At 44.0% G+C, this 18,527-nt stretch overlaps 1 protein-coding gene across 2 annotated transcripts in view; it reads right to left on the reverse strand.

The window, feature by feature from the left end:
• Positions 1 to 18,527, reverse strand: part of ddx19a (DEAD-box helicase 19a) — a 91,934-nt gene that overhangs the window by 42,030 nt on the left and 31,377 nt on the right. For both annotated transcript variants that reach the window (XM_080215032.1, XM_080215031.1), the window contains exon 4: positions 6,804 to 6,939. In XM_080215032.1, coding sequence (XP_080071158.1) covers positions 6,804 to 6,939 — 136 coding nt within the window. The remainder of the gene's footprint in view (positions 1 to 6,803; positions 6,940 to 18,527) is intronic.

Consider the following 18,527-nt stretch of genomic DNA (forward strand, 5'->3'; position numbering starts at 1 on the left):
GCATTAAGTTATGAAGGGTCTGGCTAGAGTGGATAGGATGGACTTATTTCCATTATCAGGGAGGACAACCTAGGAGCATAAAGTTAATCTGGTAGGAGGATTACAGGGGAGTTGACAACTCAATGTAACTCACTGCCTGAAAAACTCTGAAAGGTAGAGACTCTTAATGTATTTAAAAAGCACCTGGATATGCACTTGAAGTGCCATGAACTAGGGACCAAGAGCTGGAAAGTGGAATTAGGCTGAATAGCCTTTTCCATGGGGTACAGTCATGATGGGCTGAATGGCCTCCTTCTATATCTGAAATGATTTTATATTTCTATAGTTCAGGTGACAATCTTTACAGCACCTAACTGCCAAAGCAGCCTTTCATCTGTGCAATGCACTTTGTTATTCATTAATCCTCAATTCTAGTTACGAGGGGTCATAAGCTAAGGGTGAGGGGGGAGAAGTATAATTTGGATACTAGAGGAAGGTTTTTCACACAGAGGGTCGTGGGGGTATGGAATGCACTACCAAGTAAGGTGGTGGAGGCAGGCATGCTGGACTTGTTTAAGGTTTACTTAAGAACATAAGAACATAAGAAATAGGAGCAGGAGTCGGCCATCTAGCCCCTCGAGCCTGCCCCGCCATTCAATAAGATCATGGCTGATCTGTCGTGGCTCAGTTCCACATCCCCACCCTCTCCCCATAACCCTTAATCCCCTTGCCTATCAAAAACCTTTCAACCCGCGTCTTAAAAATATTTAGCGAGGCAGCCTCCACCACTTCAACAGGCAGAGAATTCCAGAGATTCACCACCCTTTGAGTGAAGAAGTTCCTCCTCAACTCCGTTCTAAACCGCACCCCCCTCCCCCCCCCCTTTATCTTGAGGCTGTGCCCTCTAGTCCTCCTGTCCTTTCTGAGCGGGAAGAGTCTCTCCACCTCTATCCTATCCATCCCATTCATCATCTTACATGTCTCAATGAGATCTCCCCTCATTCTTCTAAACTCTAACGAGTACAAGCCTAGTTTATTCAGCCTCTCCTCATAGTTCATAGTTACTTAGGCACATGAATGAAACAGGGATGGAAGTTATAGGAGACGGTTTTAAAAAGGGTCAGAGCCCCGGGACAATACTGCAAATGTAATGCTACATGTTAATGTCTCGTCTCTTTTAATCTGCAGGTGTTGTCTAACGAGGGGCATGCACTCGGGGGTTGTGCGTGGGCTGCTCTTGGATGTTTTGAGAGTGGCCGAGTACTTCGCGTCGATGTGTGCACTTAAAACTGGACCAGCAGACGGGCACCACAACAGCTCAGTGACTATCACTGCTAGCTGTGCAGACACATGGATTTGGGCCTGTGTCTGTGGGAGTTTGCGCATTCTCCCTGTGGTTGCGTGGGTTTCCTCCGGGTGCTCCGGTTTCCTCCCACACCCCAAACATGTGCTCTTAGGCTGACTGGTGTAACAAATTGTCCCTAAACTATTCTCCCCTGAATCTGGTTACAATAGGGGTACCATTCGCATACACACGGGTCAAGGTAGCTGTAGGAAAATGCTTTGTTGGGATGGCGGCGCGGGCTCGTTGGGCCGAAGAGCCTGTTTCCCGTGCTGGGTTGTTCTTTGTTCTAGTTCTCACAAAATACCAGTCGTATTCATATCATTCACTTACAGTTTAATAACAAGATCTTACAATGAACTAATTTTTTACATAAAATTAGTTTCAACAGATCAATTTCAAAACTATCCGATCCAAGCATGCCTAACATCTAGTGTATAAAAACAACAAGATGACCTGCAAATCATGATCACTCCAAATTATCCATCAGAAGGTTGAATAGCATTTAAATGAGTTTCAACATCTCTTACCACTATTTATTAAAAAACAAAATCAATATATGCCATACAAATTAATATAATTAACGTAATGAGGAAAGAGAAACAGGTTTCAAAGAAGGTCTACTTATGTTTGCAATTCAAATGCTCAGCATCAAAGCTAAACTCTGTTGCCTTTGAAATCAATATTACGCAATAAGTCACTCAGAGAACAGACGGGGCAGAAAGAGAAAGCTCAATCCAATATGTCCGAGCCCGAGTTTGTGTGTCACTCCAGCTTTCTCTCGCTCATCCTCAGAGTATAACCCTGAATTCCCCCAAACCCATCACATCTAGCTTCCCTTTAAATGCATTTATTCTATTCGCCTCAATGACTCCAAGCTCCATATTCCCACCACTCGCCAGGTAAGTAACATTCTCCAGAATGTCCATTTTAATTTCTTTGTGTCTTACCTTATATTGATGATCTCTAGTTTTGCTAAGCTAAATGGCAGATTTAATAAAGCAGATGCTACACAGACAAAAAAAACTTGAATATTTTGTCCATTGGTTATTATTGTTTTCACTGTCTTGCAGTTTGGTTTTAAATCATACTCAAAACATAAGGTAGTGATGGGAACTACGTATCCTTAACATTTTTACTAGAAAACCAATATGAATCACAGTATGACTAGAAACAATGACTACAACTAATTCCAAACACTATACTGAACACTTCTGATACAATAAATCAGCTAATTTGACATGGCGATCAGCTAATTTCCCCACTGGCGCAGAGACAGAGCTGTGAGCAGCGAGTACAGAATGTTCAATCATGTAAATTGCTGTCGAGTTCAGGAAAGAAATTGTGGTTTATACAGTGATGTGTAGCGTTAGATTAGTCATGCTATAATGCAGTCACACATGTCCAGAACTGTGGCCAGAAATACATCAGTTAGAAAAGTGCTGATTCACAAAATAGGCAATCATGATTAATGCTTTGGAAATAGAGCCAAGGTATTAATCAAAGGCCATTAAAAAAAGCTCAGCAAACCTTTCCTTATTTGTCTGGAAAATATCATGACTTTAACTGTATTAAATAAATAATATGACTCGATCACTGTCGATACTGCTGCAAAAATTATTCAACTGATTCTCTCTCACCACACAAAGGGAGAAAAAACTTCAAAGGCCCTTGTGTCTGAAGTAATGACAAGACACTTCCTGGATGTGAGTTTGAATGAAAATGATGCTATCAATGTTCATGAGAAATAGATGTAAAAGTAATATGGCACCAGTAATTCAGACAAATATGTGATGTGGTAAGAACACCATTTTAGGTGCTGTTATGTTCCTCAATCAGACTCCCAAATTTTTGATAAGATCAGTTAGGGGCCAATAACATTTTGTTTAAGGTAGACAAAGGTTGAGATTCAAGACACTAAGAATAAAGGCACAAGATTCCACGCATTTTGAATAAACAAATGTTACTATACCAGGTCAAAGATTAGCATGCTGACACAGTGCTTGACATTGCTGCCTTACAGTGCCAGAGACCAGGATTCGATTCCTGGCTTGGGTCACTGGGTGTGTGGAGTTTTCACATTCTCCCCATGTCTGCGTGGGTTTTCTCTGGGTGCTCCGGTTTCCTCCCACAGTCCAAAGATGTATGGGTTAGATGCATTGGCTATTCTAAATTGCCCTGTCCCGGGAAGCGCAATTTAAAGGGATTAACAAGGTAAATATATGGGGATAGAGACTGGGTTAAGAACATAAGAAATAGGAGCAGGAGTAGGCCATCTAGCCCCTCGAGCCTGCCCCGCCATTCAATAAGATCATGGCTGATCTGTCGTGTCTCAGTTCCACATTCCCGCCCTCTCCCCATAACCCTTAATCCCCTCGCCTATCAAAAACCTATCAACCCGCGACTTAAATATATTTAGCGAGGCAGCCTCCACCACTTCAACGGGCAGAGAATTCCAGAGATTCACCACCCTTTGAGTGAAGAAGTTCCTCCTCAACTCCGTTCTAAACCACCCCCCCTTTATCTTGAGGCTGTGCCCTCTAGTCCTACTGTCCTTTCTGAGCAGGAAGATCCTCTCCACCTCTATCCTATCCATCCCATTCATCATCTTATATGTCTCAATGAGATCTCCCCTCATTCTTCTAAACTCTAACGAGTACAAGCCTAGTTTATTCAGCCTCTGCTCATAGTTCAACCCCCTCAACTCCGGTATCAGCCTAGTGAACCCCCTCTGCACTCCCTCCAAGGCCAAAATATCCTTGTGTAAGTGCGGCGACCAAAACTGCACACAGTACTCCAGCTGCGGCCTCACCAGTGCCCTATACAGCTGCAGCAAGACCTCCCTACTTTTATATTCAATCCCCCTCGCTATGAAGGCCAGCATCCCATTTGCCTTCCTGACCACCTGCTGCACCTGCAGGCTGGGTTTTTGCGACTCATGCACAAGGACCCCGCGGTCCCTCTGCACCATCGCATGCTGCAGTTTTTCGCCATGTAAGTAATAGTCCTTCCTACCAAAGTGGACAACTTCACATTTGCCAACATTAAATTCCATTTGCCAGTTCCTGGCCCATTCACCCAGCCTATCTAGATCCTTCTGCAGACTCTCCACACCCTCCGCACAATTTGCTGTTCCACCAATCTTGGTGTCATCAGCAAATTTCGACATCATACACTCGATTCCCTCCTCCAGATCATCTATATAAATGGTAAATAGCTGAGGCCCCAGCACTGACCCCTGGGGCACTCCACTAGTCACCAACCGCCAATCCGAATAGCACCCATTGGCCCCCACTCTCTGCCTCCTATTTGACAGCCAATCCTCTATCCACGCTAACACCCTACCCCCAACTCCATGCCCCCTGATCTTCTGTAATAACCTCTTGTGAGGCACCTTGTCAAACGCCTTCTGAAAATCAGGGAACACCACATCCACCGGCTCTCCTCTATCCACCGCACTAGACACATCCTCATAGAACTCCAATAAATTTGTCAGACACGACTTCCCCTTAACGAAACCGTGCTGCGTCTGCTCTATCAAACAATTCTCCTCAAGATGCCTCGCTATTTTCTCCTTGATCACGGATTCTAACATTTTACCTACAACAGACGTTAAACTAACCGGCCTATAATTCCCTGCCTTTTGCCTGTCACCTTTCTTAAACAATGGCGTAACATTAGCCGTTTTCCAATCTTCCGGCACTTACCCGGAATCCAGCAACGTTTGGAAAATAATCACCAAGGCATCGACTATCACCGCCGCCATTTCTTTCAGAACCCTCGGATGCATTCCATCCGGTCCTGGGGACTTGTCCACAATCAGTCCCTCCAGTCTGTCGAGCACCGCCTCTCTAGTAACATTAATGTCATTCAGGCCCTCCACTCCTACCATCTTTCCATCGCTAACACCCGGCAAATTATTCACGTCCTCCTCCGTGAAGACCGAAACAAAAAAGTTATTCAAGGCCTCAGCCATTTCCCCATCCCCTACCACTAAGTCCCCCCTCTCATCCTCTAAGGGTCCAACGTTCACCCTAGTCAGCCTCTTCCTTTTTATAAAAACTCTTGCTATCCTTTTTTTATATTAAGTGCCAGCCCAGCTTCATAGTTTATCCTACCCTTCTTTATCAACTTCTTTGTCATTCTTTGTTGACATTTAAACCTCTCTCAATCCTCTTCTCGCCCACTACTCTTAGCTACTCTAAACGCATCCGCTTTTAATTTAACACTTTCCTTTACCTCCTTCGTTATCCATGGCTGATTACCTCTCCTCCTACGATCCTTTTTAACCATCGGAATAAATTTCTGCTGAGCACCAAGAAAGATCTCCTTAAAGATCCTCCACTGTTCCTCAGCAGACCTACCTTCCAACGCGCTCCCCCAATCAACATTCGCCAATTCCTCTCTCATCCTACCGTACTCCCCTCTGTTCAAACAAAGGACACATGTCCGGGAACCCACTTTCTCCTCCTCCATCTGCATCAAAAACTCCACCATACAACGATCACTCTTCCCAAGGGGATCCTTCACCATAAGGTCCCTAATTCTACCCGCCTCATTACGTAATACCAGATCCTAGATAGCTCGCTCCCTCGTCGGCTCCAACACACACTGTTCAAGGAAACTATCCCGGCAGCATTCCAAGAACTCTTCCTCAAGCCCACCGCGTCCAACATGGGTCGACCAATCAATATGTAGATTGAAATCCCCCATAATTATCACTGTTCCATTCCTGCACGCCGCATTTATTTGCGTGTTAACAGCCCGCCCCACCTCCAGATCATTATTTGGGGGCCTATAAATGACACCCACCAGCGTCTTCCTCCCTTTGCTGTTCCTAATCTCCACCCACAACGATTCCACTTTCTGCTCTTTGGGTTGTATCATGGTCGATGGGCCGAATGACCTTCTTCTGCACTGTAGGGATTCTATGATTCTACTATATATCCAACAATCGGGGTTAATATGAGGTATACATGAATTAACAGGCAAGCTATGTTGGACACACTACATGGAAATTTTTCTGTGACAATCATCTGGGCGGATGCTGAGGAGGCATCCACAAACCCCCACTTGGGTTTCAGAGTGATAGATCGTGTAAACTGATTCATCTTTTTAACCTTGCATTGTAAAATTTACTTTGGTTTTTCCAAAACTTGTGGCTTTATTCACTTAGAAAGCATCTCAAATCCCAAATTTAGTCTATTTCAAACAAATTCTATTGGTCCCTAACCAGAACTCACCAACAACCTGGGGGCCTGGCCAATGATCATTACGATGTGTAGCACTGGGAATATGAATAGGAACATTTTACACTTTCATCAGAGTTGGACAGTAAAGAGCTATGCCCATAATCAGGAAAACTGTACAGTAAGAATGAATGGGGAGTTTTGGTACATTGGAGCTACAGGCGTCATCAATTATCTAGATTTGACAGTACCAAGAGAAATGTAAACAACAAAGAAGGAGAAAAAATGCTTACAAATGCAGCTCTTCAAAGGACTTCACAGAGTACAGGGGAGAATTTGGATCTCTCTGGAGTACCTCAACTTGATGTGTCGACTGAACCAGGTTACTGCGGATTAGTTTATTCAACAGGGATTGGGCAGCTTTATCCTCTACAGAAATAAAAATGCACCAGTTACCAAACAACAACATAGAGCACAACTGCTACAACAGTTAACCCTTTATCCATACAGAAAATTGGAAACTTTAAAGTTTAAGCTTATTAGTCACAAGTAAGGCTTACATTAACACTGCAATGAAGTTACTGCGAAATTCCCCTAGTTGCTACACTCCAGTGCCTTTTCGGTTCAATGCACCTAACCAGCACATCTTTCACACTGTGGGAGGAAACCCACGCAGACATGGGGTGAACATGCAAACTCTGCACAGAGTGTGACCCAAGGCAGGAATCAAACCTAGGACCGTGACACTGTGAGGCAGCAGAGCTAACCACTAAGCCACCGTACCGCCCCAATTCAATTTTATTAAATTTAATTTTATAAACATTATGAGAATACTAACAGTTTCCTCTTGATCATTGACCAGGCCAGCAATTATTTTCCATCCATAATTGTCCCTGAGCAAGTGGTGGCAAAACACCAACAATTAATTGGTTTGCTAGGTCATTTCACAGGACAGTTATGAATCAACCACATTGCAATAGGTCTGGAGTCATGCACAGGCCGGAACAGGCAAGGACGATAGATTTCTGCCCCCAAAGGTTATTGCTGAATCTGATTAATTTTACAATAATCTGGTTGTTTCCTAATTATTACCAATGTCTAGCATTTTAAAACAGATTAATAGAATTTAAATTTTCCAAGTGCTTTGGTAGGATTTTAATTCATATCTTTGCAGCATTGATGCAGGTGTCTGAATTACTCACCCAATAAAATTGCTAATTTATTAAGGTCTTAGAACATACAAACCAGGAAAAAGTGAAGGCTATTTGGCCCCTTGAGCCTGTCCACCATTTGATAAGATCATTGCTAATCTGATTAATTGCAGCTTCTCCTTTCCTGTCTATCCGTGATACCTTTTGACTCACCTATCGATCAAGAATCCAACTATATCTTAAAAATATTAACGGCACATGGAAAATAAGGGAAGTAGGTCATCCAGCTCTTCAAGCCTGACCCACCATCCACTGTGATCATGGCTGAAACTTAATCTCGACACTGTACTCCTGCACTCTCCCATATCTCTTAATACCTTTAGAGTCGAGAAATATATATTTTCCTTCTTAAATATATTAAGTGATTTGGCCTCCACAGCCTTCTCTGGTAGATAATTCCATCCTCAGTGAACAAGATTCTCATTTCAGTCCTAAATAGCCTACTCCCATATCCTGTGACCCCTTGCTCTAGAGAGAGGAAACATCATCCTTTCAGCCAGTTTGTATAGCTCTGTCAGAATTTTATGCTTTTCAATTTGAAACTCTCTCAGTCTTCCAAATTCCAGTGAATGCAGCTCTGGTCAACTCAATCTCTCATAAAACAATTCTACCACCCCAGAAATCAGTCTGGTAAATCTTCATTGCGCTCCATTTATGGCAAGTATATCCTTTCTTAGATAAGAGAATAAACCTACACACAATGTTCCAGGCATGGTCTCATCAAGGTCCTGTATAGCTGCAAGAAGACACTTTATTCAAGTCCTCTTGAACAGAAGGGCAGACAACCAGGTGCCTTAACTGCTTGCTAAACCTGCTTTCAGTGACTGGTGTACAAGCGACAAGCCAGTCCTTCTGTATACCAACATTTCCTAATATATCACCATTTAAATAATACTCTGCCATTCTGTTTTTCAATCTGAAGTGAATAGCTTCATATTTATCTAAGGGCTACCGCATCTGTCATGTATTTTCCCACTCACTCAACTTGTCTAAATCATCTTGAAGCCTTTTAATATCCCCCTCACCACTCACATTCCCACCAAGATCTCTGCGGGACCCCAGTAGTCACTACCTACCACTCAAAAAGGCCTATTTATTCCTACTCGGTTTCCTGTCTGCTAACTAATTCTCAAATCATGCCAATATATTTTCCCCATCCCATATGCTTCAATTTTGCACACTAGCCTCTTATGTGGCATTTTATCAAATGCATTCTGAAAATCTAAATACACCACATCCATTTCTTCCTTATCTATTCTGATAGTTATGTTCTCTCATATTGAATGACCATGCCTCACTGCTCGCTAGGGAAAGAGAATTCCACAGACTCACCACATTCAGGGAAAATATTTCTCCTCATTTCGTTCGGTCTTAAATGGGAGACTTTTTTTTAAACTGTGCCCCATGATCTAGTCTCTTCCACAAAGGGAGATGCTTTTCCCTTTCAGCATCCACTGTTAAGTCCCCTCTGGATCATTTTGTTTCAGTAAGACCATCTCTCATTCTGTTTTCAATCAATACAGGCTCAGCCTGTCCACCCTTTCCTTACAAGATAATCCCTTCATCCTAAGATTCACAAGCAAACACTCTCTGCACTACTTTTAATGACAGTCTGTCCTTCCTTAAATGAGAGGAAAATTACCCACAATATTCCAGTCACATCAACACCCTATGTAGCTCTACCAAAAGCTTCCTTACTTTTAAATTCCATTCCCCTTGCAATAAATGACAACATTCCATTTGCTTTCCGAATCATTTGCTGTAGCTGCATTCTCACTTGAGGTTCGTGGACCAGGACACTGAGATCCCTCTGTGCCATAATTCTGCAATTTCTTTCTATTTGCAATAACATGATGCTTTTCTGCTCTTCTTGCCAAACTGGACAGGTCCACCATATTATACTCAATCTTCCACATCTTTGCCCAACCTTTCCAGATTCCTTTTCAGACTCTGAATGTGATCGATGGTTGTTTCACGGACTGGAAGCCTGTGACTAGTGATGTGCCTCAAGGGTCGACATTGAGACCTTTGCTATTCATTATTTATATAAATAATTTGGATGTGAATGTACAAGGCATGGTTAGTAAGTTTGCAGATGATACTAAATTAGGATGTATTGTTAACAGCAAAGGAGGTTATCAAAAATTACAGGGGGATCTTGATTAGTTAGGGTTGAGGATTGGCAAATGAACGTCAATGCTGATAAGTGTGAGGTGTTGCACTTTGGAAAGTCAATCCAGGGTAGGACTTATATAGTGAATGGTAGGGCCCTAGGGATTATTGAGGCACAGAGGGACCTAGGAGTACAAGTTGCTGTGCTTCCATCGTCATCAATGAGGACCTTAACACCATTAGTCATTTTGAGGCTGGTGGTGATGTGTCTGAAGATGACTGATCAGGCCAATTTGGGCACAGAATGTCCTGGCACATGTTGGATAGACTTGTGTAGACACTGTAGTTGTTGCACTGGTGGCTCTGGACTTGCACAGCTCGCGCTTAAGTTGTGCTTCAGCAATACAGCTTGCTTCATAAGCTTGACAGCCTTTGTGGATGAGGCAGCGCCAGGTAGGGCAGTTTTGTGCCAACGTTTCCCAGGTGGTCATGTCTATGTCAAGCGACTTCAGGGAAGCCTTGAGTGTGTCTTTGAAACGTTTCTTCTGCCCTCCACGCGAGCGTCTTCCAGCAGAGAATTCCCCAAAAAGCTGCTGCTTGGATATGCACTCGTCTGACATACGGATAACATGACCTGCCCACCGGGTCTGCACTCTCATCAGCAGTGTGTGGACTGATGGTAGACTTGCTCTAGAGAGAACTTCAGTGTCTGGTACTTTATCTTGCCATCTGATGCATAACATTCTGTGTAGTCAAGTCATGTGGAAATGATTGAGCTGTCTTGCATGCCTTTGATACACAGTCCACGTTTCACAGGCATACAGGAGGGTAGTGAGTACCGCAGTGCTGTACACCTTCAGTTTTGTTGCTGGGCTGATTCCTCGAGTGCAGTCGACCGAAAGCAGAACTTGCCTTTGCTATTCTGCAGTTAACTTCTGTATCAATAGTCACTGTTTGGGAGAGGATGCTGCCAGATAAGTGAACTGGTCCACTGCCTGTGGTTTCTGCCCTTTGATTGTGATTATGGGTTCTGCATACGGTGCATGACTTCGGTCTTTTTAATGTTGATGATGAGTCCAAAGTTGTCACAAGCCATGGAAAATTTGTCCATACTGACTTGCATCTCTGGCTCTGAGCCAGTGTATAGGGCGCAGTCATTGGCAAAGAGGAAGTCTCTCAGAACAGTCTCCTTCACTTCAGTAATAGCTTGGAGTCTCCTCAGGTTGAAGAGCTTCTCAACCACTCTGTACTTGAGGCTGATTCCAGCAACACTGTCCTGGAAGGCAGGAGTACAAGTACACAGTTCATTGAAAGCAATGTCACAGGTCGGCAGGGTGGTGAAGAAGGCGTTCAGCACACTGGCCTTCATCAGTCAGGGCACTGAATATAGGTGCTGGGAAATTATATTACAGCTGTAGAAGTTGTTGGTGAGGCCGCACTTGGTGTATCATGTGCATTTTTAGCCTGTTATAGAAAAGACATAGATACTGGAGTGGGAGGGGAGTTTCCAGTTGTCGTGGTCCACATTGGAACAACAACATAGGCAAACTAGGAAAGAACATAAGAACATAAGAAATAGGAGCAGGAGCAGGCCATCCAGCCCCTCGAGCCTGCCCCGCCACCCAACAAGATCATGGCTGATCTGTCGTGTCTCAGTTGTGTCTCACCTGACGAAGGGACTAACCCCGAAAGCTTGAGAGTATATTATCAAATAAATAGGTTGGACTAAAACCTGGTGTTGTCAGACTTTTTACTGTGTCTCAGTTCCACATTCCCGCCCTCTCCCCATAACCCCCAATCCCCTCGCCTACCAAAAACCCATCAACCCGCGTCTTAAAAATGTTTAGCGAGGCAGCCTCCACCACCTCAACGGGCAGAGAATTCCAGTGATTCACCACCCTTTGAGCGAAGAAGTTCCTCCTCAACTCCGTTCTAAACCGCCCCCCCTTTATCTTGAGGCTGTGCCCCCTAGTCCTACTGTCCTTTCTGAGCAGGAAGAGCCTCTCCACCTCTATCCTATCCATCCCATTCATCATCTTATACGTCTCAATGAGATCTCCCCTCATTCTTCTAAACTCTAACGAGTACAAGCCTAGTTTATTCAGCCTCTCCTCATAGCTCAACCCCCTCAACTCCGGTATCAGCCTAGTAAACCTCCTCTGCACTCCCTCCAAGGCCAAAATATCCTTGCGTAAGTACGGCGACCAAAACTGCACACAGTACTCCAGCTGCGGCCTCACCAATGCCCTACACAGCTGCAGCAAGACCTCCCTACTTTTATATTCAATCCCCCTCGCTATGAAGGCCAGCATCCCATTAGCCTTCCTGACCACCTGTCAGGTCACCAGGAAAGAGGACCTGTCAGGGATAATCAAGTACTAGTGAAATATTAAGGGGTTAATATCACATGCAACTAAGAACTTTTGAGTTGATTTCAAAATGACAAGCTTAAGACATCTGCGACTAACAAATTTATCCTTTTAACAGTTCTCTTTCTTTCAACATAACAATATTACGACCTTAGATATGGTTAACCTGACTAGAACAAAAGGTATCTTGTGATAAGCTATACTGTATCAGACATAATGTGATCATAAGGATTGTAAAAGCTACATAAAGGGGAACAGTTCCATTATTCAGCACGCCTTTGCTACGTGACTCCCAGCACTGAGTGGAAGTTACGTAGCAAAGGTTTGCCAGCTTGCATATGTAAGAAAAATAAAGAACTTTTGAATCGGACAGCGGTTGGTGTTTGCCTCTGCATCAAGGACGGAAGAGTCTCACGAAAAACAAATTTAACAACTGGTGCTGCGAGCAGGGTTCCAACATATACAAATGTCCTCTGAGGTGGGCTGAATAAGCGATCGTCTGGGTGTTGGTAACGTGAGATAGATAGGCCCACAAGGTAAGATTAACTTTGATCTCTCTCACTAAACTAATTCCCAGTTGACCTCTCGTTCCCCGAGGTCCTGTATTGATGGCACCTGGAGACAACTTATGTCCTTGAACACTGACTCGTCCTTCGCTGGGCGGTTTGAGTCCCCCAGTTGCCCTGGTGGTTAGAGTCCCCAGGTTTATTTGTTAAGACACCGGGTGGTTAGAGACCCCCCCCCCCCCCCCAAACCCCGAGTGGCCTGGTGGTTAGAGTCCCCAGACTTATTCAGTAAGAAAGTGGAGGATTCGAGTCCCCCACATGTACCTGGAGGTTAGAGTCCCCAGGGCTTTGGTATATTAAACTCGGGAGGTTTGAGTCCCCCGTGGCAGGGGTTCGAGTCCCTAAATCGGTAGAATTTGAGGTTCGAGTCCCATGAGACATAGTAACGGATGGGAATTACTAGGGAAATATTATAAATTAATTGGCAAGATGGAAAATTGATTTGAAAAAATCTAAGGTTGATCCAATAACTGGAATAGTTTTTGTATTTCAGAGTGTTTGTGTGGTCTGCTTGCTTGTCAAATATAGGTGGTTGTTGTTGCATTAGATTGAAAGTAGGAGTTGTTAAAGCCTGTTTGTCCTTGTAGAGTATTTATTAAATTGTTTTAAAGAACAATACAGCACAGGAAACAGGCCCTTCAGCCCTCTAAGCCTGCGCCACTCATGGATCCAACTAGACCATTCGTTTGTATCCCTCCATTCCCAGTCTGTTCATGTGGCTATCCAGATACGTCTTAAACGATCCCAGCATGTCCGCCGCCACCACCCTGCTTGGCAGTGCATTCCAGGCCCCCACCACCCTCTGTGTAAAATACGTCCCTCTGATATCTGAGTTAAACCTCACCCCTTCACCTTGAACCTGTGACCCCTCGTGATTGTCACCTCCGACCTGGGAAAAAGATTCCCACTGTTCACCCTATCTATGCCCTTCAGAAAAAAAAGTAAAGGGTGGGAATTAAATGAAGCTGGAGACGTGACTACCTGTGCCAATCGAAAGGAAGTAGCTGAAAAATGAAAGCTGGCCAGCTGGGAAGATAACGCACGTAGGAGAGGGATCAGTGAATGTGATGATGTAGGGAAACCCAAAACTTGGGAAATGTTGAAGTGGGAATGTGAGAAGTATGGGAAAAGCAAAAGAGATAGAGCAGAACAATTGAGACTGGAAAGGGAGACGAGACCGAGAAAAAGGGCTAGAGCGACAAGCCAAACAATGGTAAAATAAAAAACTGGAGGTACCTCCTGACATATGTGGCATGCCATTGTTGTTCCAAAGTACCAACACCAGGGGTAATGCCAGGGCTGACTATGCCACCAAAAAGGCTGCAACAGCCCAAACTAACAGTGTCCTCCGTGAATAAACAGGTGATAAATCGCTCGCCTTCTTTGAGCACAGTGGGCATGCCAAATATAGTCACTATTCAGCGCTTACAGGGCGACGGCCCTGCTTCTGAACACGATCTTTGGAAGACGCATGGATGTTTGCATTCTGCGTCAAAAGGCCCCTGGGTTACCCCAGCTGGCCAAGTTTGTATACCAGATGTATTACTGCCTTTATTGATTGATTGTCTACACTTTGACACCCACCTTGGGAAAGAGGGAATGAGTGGAATATTGCTTCTTATCTGGTGGCACCCACAACCGGCCAAGGCTGCTCAGTCTCGCATAGCATCAAGTTTAACATGCCAACAAAATAACACTGGCCAAGGAATAACGTGCTCACCAGGGGAATCATCCTTGCCAGACGGCCCATTTGATTGTATTCAGTTGGATTTTATCGAATTACCGCGTGCGCAGTATTATAAGTATTGTCTTGTAATTGTTGATATGTTTAGTCGATGGATAGAGGCTTTCTGAACTACAAATAACAGGGCCTCGGCAGTAGTATAGTTATTATTGACAGAAACAATACCGAGATTTGGGGTACCCGAACAGATTAGCTCAGACAATGGCCCCCATTTTGTAGGGAAAATTAATAACTATGTGACATTTTACACATTCAGCAGGAGTTCCACCGTGCCTACCACCCCCAGGCAGCAGGGATAGTGGAAAGAGCTAATAGGGCCTTTAAAGCTAAGCTCGCCAAGCTAACATCTGAAACCGGTCTAAATTAGTTAAAAGTCTTATCCTTAGCCCTCTACCACATGAGAATAACACCCTACTTTATCAGTGGACTATCAGCTGCGGAGATAATCTATGGTAAGCCAAGCAGGATGCCCAAATACAAACCCGCCCACCCAGATAGATTTACACATTATGGGAGACAAAATGTAGAAGTACTTCCAACAGCTAACATCGTCTATAAAGTTTCTTCATTCACAGATATGGTGCACCTTTGGATCAACTCCACGGACACCGGATCAAGATTCTGATCCAGAGGACTGCTTCCCTGGACCACAGATAGGAGAAGTCGTGCTAATGAAGAACTGGGATCAACCCAAACAGAATGTTAATGCATTTGGGAATGCTTATTACTATTCTTGCTACAATGTGTTTGTTGATGCCTGGCTTATAACAGAGCTCAAGCTCCTCCCTAAAGGTTAAAGTTATCACGAAATGATAAAAGAAGGGAATGAGATATTAAGGGGTTAACATCGCATGCAACTAAGAACTTTTGAGTTGATTTCAAAATGACAAGTTAAGACATCTGCGATTAACAAAGTTACCCTTTAACAGTTCTGTTTCTTTCAACATAACAATATTACGACCTTACGATATAGTTAACTTGACTACAACAAACGGTGTTTTGAGAATAGCTATATTATATCAAACCGCATGTGATCATAAGGATTGTAAAAGCTACATAAAGGAGGACTGTCCCATTATTCAGCGCGCCTTTGCTACGTGACTCCCAGCACTGGGTGGAAGTTACGTAGCAGAGGTTTGCCAGCTTGCATATGTAAGAAAAATAAAGAACATTTGAATTGGACAGCAGTTGGTGTTTGCCTTCGTATCAAGGATGGAAGAGTCTCACGAAAAACAAATTTAACATTAGGAACTAAATTAAAGAGCAAGTCCTCAATGGTTATAATCTCTGGATTACCACGTGCAAATTGGCATAGGGTTAAGAAAATTAGGGAAGTTAACGAGTCGTAAAGGAATAGTGCAGGAAAGAGAGGTTCCATTTTATGGGGTATTGATATCAGTACTGGAACAGGAGGGATCTGTACTGTTGGATGGTCTTCATCTGAAACAATCTGGGACCAGAGTTCTAGCAAAATGGATAAATAGCAAGTTGGGAGAAGGGAAGAGTAAAACTACGGAAAGTACAACATTTAATGGAAAGCAAAGCATCAGGTTAGACGTCAGGAGAAGGTTCCAACTACATCAAACATCAGGAAAAAAGTTAATAGGAAGGAGAACTCAGGAGATGTTAAGATTCAAAAAGAAGGTACAAAAGCGAGCATAAGGGCATTTTATCTGAATGTTTGCGGCATTTGAAACAAGGTAAATGAGTTGCTGGCACAAATCATTGTGAATGAGAATGATTTGGTGGCCACGACAGAGACATGGGGGGGGAGAGATTCTCCTCAAAAAATTCTAAGTGCTGAATTTGCGGGAATAATGGTGTAAATCAGGATTGTTTTTTCACTGGGAATGGAAATTCGAATCTCCCACACTCTGTGCACTGCAGGGATCACAACTGCGAATATCATTAAAAGTTCTGCGGGGTAGGGCCTATTCATGCCAGAGTGCGACAGTTCCAGAACTTTGAGCACGTGCAATATGCCCCGAACTGTCAGCCTCTGGTCTGCTGGCCAGGCCAGGATCCTCATAGTGCTGCCTCTCCAACACTGACCCCCAAGACCCGATCATTGTCTCCACAGGCATTCGCATCCCCGACGCTTCCACAGTCTCCAGCCCCCCCTCACCCCATTCTGAAGCCGCGGTCTCTCTCCCCCCACCTCCACAACGGAAGCAGATCCCCCCCCCCCTCCACCAAAATTGCTGGCCTCCCTCCAGCCCCAACCAGATTCAATGCAGAGTAGCAGTGGGGACCCCTCCCATCCAAACCTAGGCCCCTCTCCATCAAGCCCCATCCCCTTGGGCACAGTGGGCAGTGCCAAGACGCTCCCACCAAGCATGGACACTTTGCCCCTTGGGCCATGTCGGGGCACTGCCAGGATGGCTACGCCCAGGGGACATGACCTGCTGCCTGACCCCCTGGGCTTCCCCCACCCCTTCACTCCAGCAGAGTCTCCCACTATTCCCCAAAAGTGGGGAGCTACTACAAACCCTATACTGGCGTGGTGGAAAATGCTATCGGGCCCTAAGAATTCAGACCAGGGCCCAATAATTACATTCAAACAACATTAAAAATAGATTAAAATTAATTATCTGGTCTTCCTGTCAGTTTCCAGTGTGGTCTCAGCTGCGCTACATTGCCAGTGAGAGACCCGCGTGCGTTCAATCGACGTAACGTGCATCTCCTGACCCGAGAAAAAAATTAGTGGGTCGGAATGGGAGAATCGCACCCCCCCCCCCCCATGGTTGCAAAATGGCCCAGACTGGGAGTTAAATATCCAGGGATATCAGACTGTTCGGAAGGACAGACAGGAAGGTAAGGAAGGTGGTGTAGCTCTGATATTTAAGGATGATGTCAGGGCGGTAGTGGGAGATGATATAGGTTGTATGGAAACAAAAGGTTGAATCCATTTGGGTGGAAATTAGAAATAATGAGAAAAAGTCCATAGGCCACCAAATAGTAACATCATGGTGTGGCAAGAAATAAACAAAGAAATAACTGATGCATGTAAAACTGGTACAACAATTATTATGAGGTATTTTAATCTACATGTTGATGGGTCAAACCAGGTCAGTCAAGGTAGCCTTAAGGAGAAGTTCAGAGAATGTATCCGCGATAGTTTCCTTCAATAGTATGTAATGGAACCTACGAGGAAGCAAGCTATCCTAGATCTGGTCCTGTGTAATGAGACAGGAATAATGATTGATCTTACAATTAGGGATCACAGTACGGTTGAATTTAAAATACAGATGGAGCGTGAGAAGGTAAAATCCAATCCCAGTGTCTTGTGCTGAAACAAAAGAAACTTCAATGGGATGAGGGAGGAGTTGGCTAAGGTAGACTGGAGCAAAATCTTAATGGTGGAACAATTGAAGAACAGTGGAGGATTTTCAAAACAATTTTTCACAGTGCTCAGCAGAAGTATATATCAGTAATCAGGAAGAACTATAGAAAAAGACATAATTAGCCACGGATATCTAAGGAAATAAAGTAGAGTATCAAATTGAAAGAAAATGCATACAAAGTGGCAAAGATTAGTGGGAAACTAGAGTCAAGAGATTTACAGTATGGAAACAGGCCCTTTGGACCAACTTGTCTATGCCGCTCCTTTTTTTTTAAGCACTTAAATTAATCCCAATTGCCCGCATTTGGCCCATATCCCTCTACCCATGTAACCGTCTAACTGCTTTTTAAAAGACAAAATTGTACCCACCTCTACTACTACCTCTGGCAGCTTGTTCCAGACACTCACCACCCTCCGAAAAAATTGCCCCTCTGGACTCTCTTGTATCTCTCCGCTCTCACCTTAAACCTAGTTTTAGACTCCCCTACCTTTGGAAAAGATGGATTATCTAATTGCTCTATACTCCTCATTATTTTATACACCTCTATAAGATAATCCCTCAGCCTTCTACGCTCCAAAGAAAAAGTCCCAGTCTATCCAGCCTTTTCTTATAACTCAAACCATCAAGTTCCGGTAGCACTCTCGTAAATCTTTTCTGTACTTTTTCTAGTT

This window comes from Carcharhinus amblyrhynchos, chromosome 30 (genome assembly GCF_965287045.1).
Source record: "Carcharhinus amblyrhynchos chromosome 30, sCarAmb.v2.hapA, whole genome shotgun sequence".
In the NCBI taxonomy this organism is placed as follows: Eukaryota; Metazoa; Chordata; class Chondrichthyes; order Carcharhiniformes; family Carcharhinidae; genus Carcharhinus; species Carcharhinus amblyrhynchos.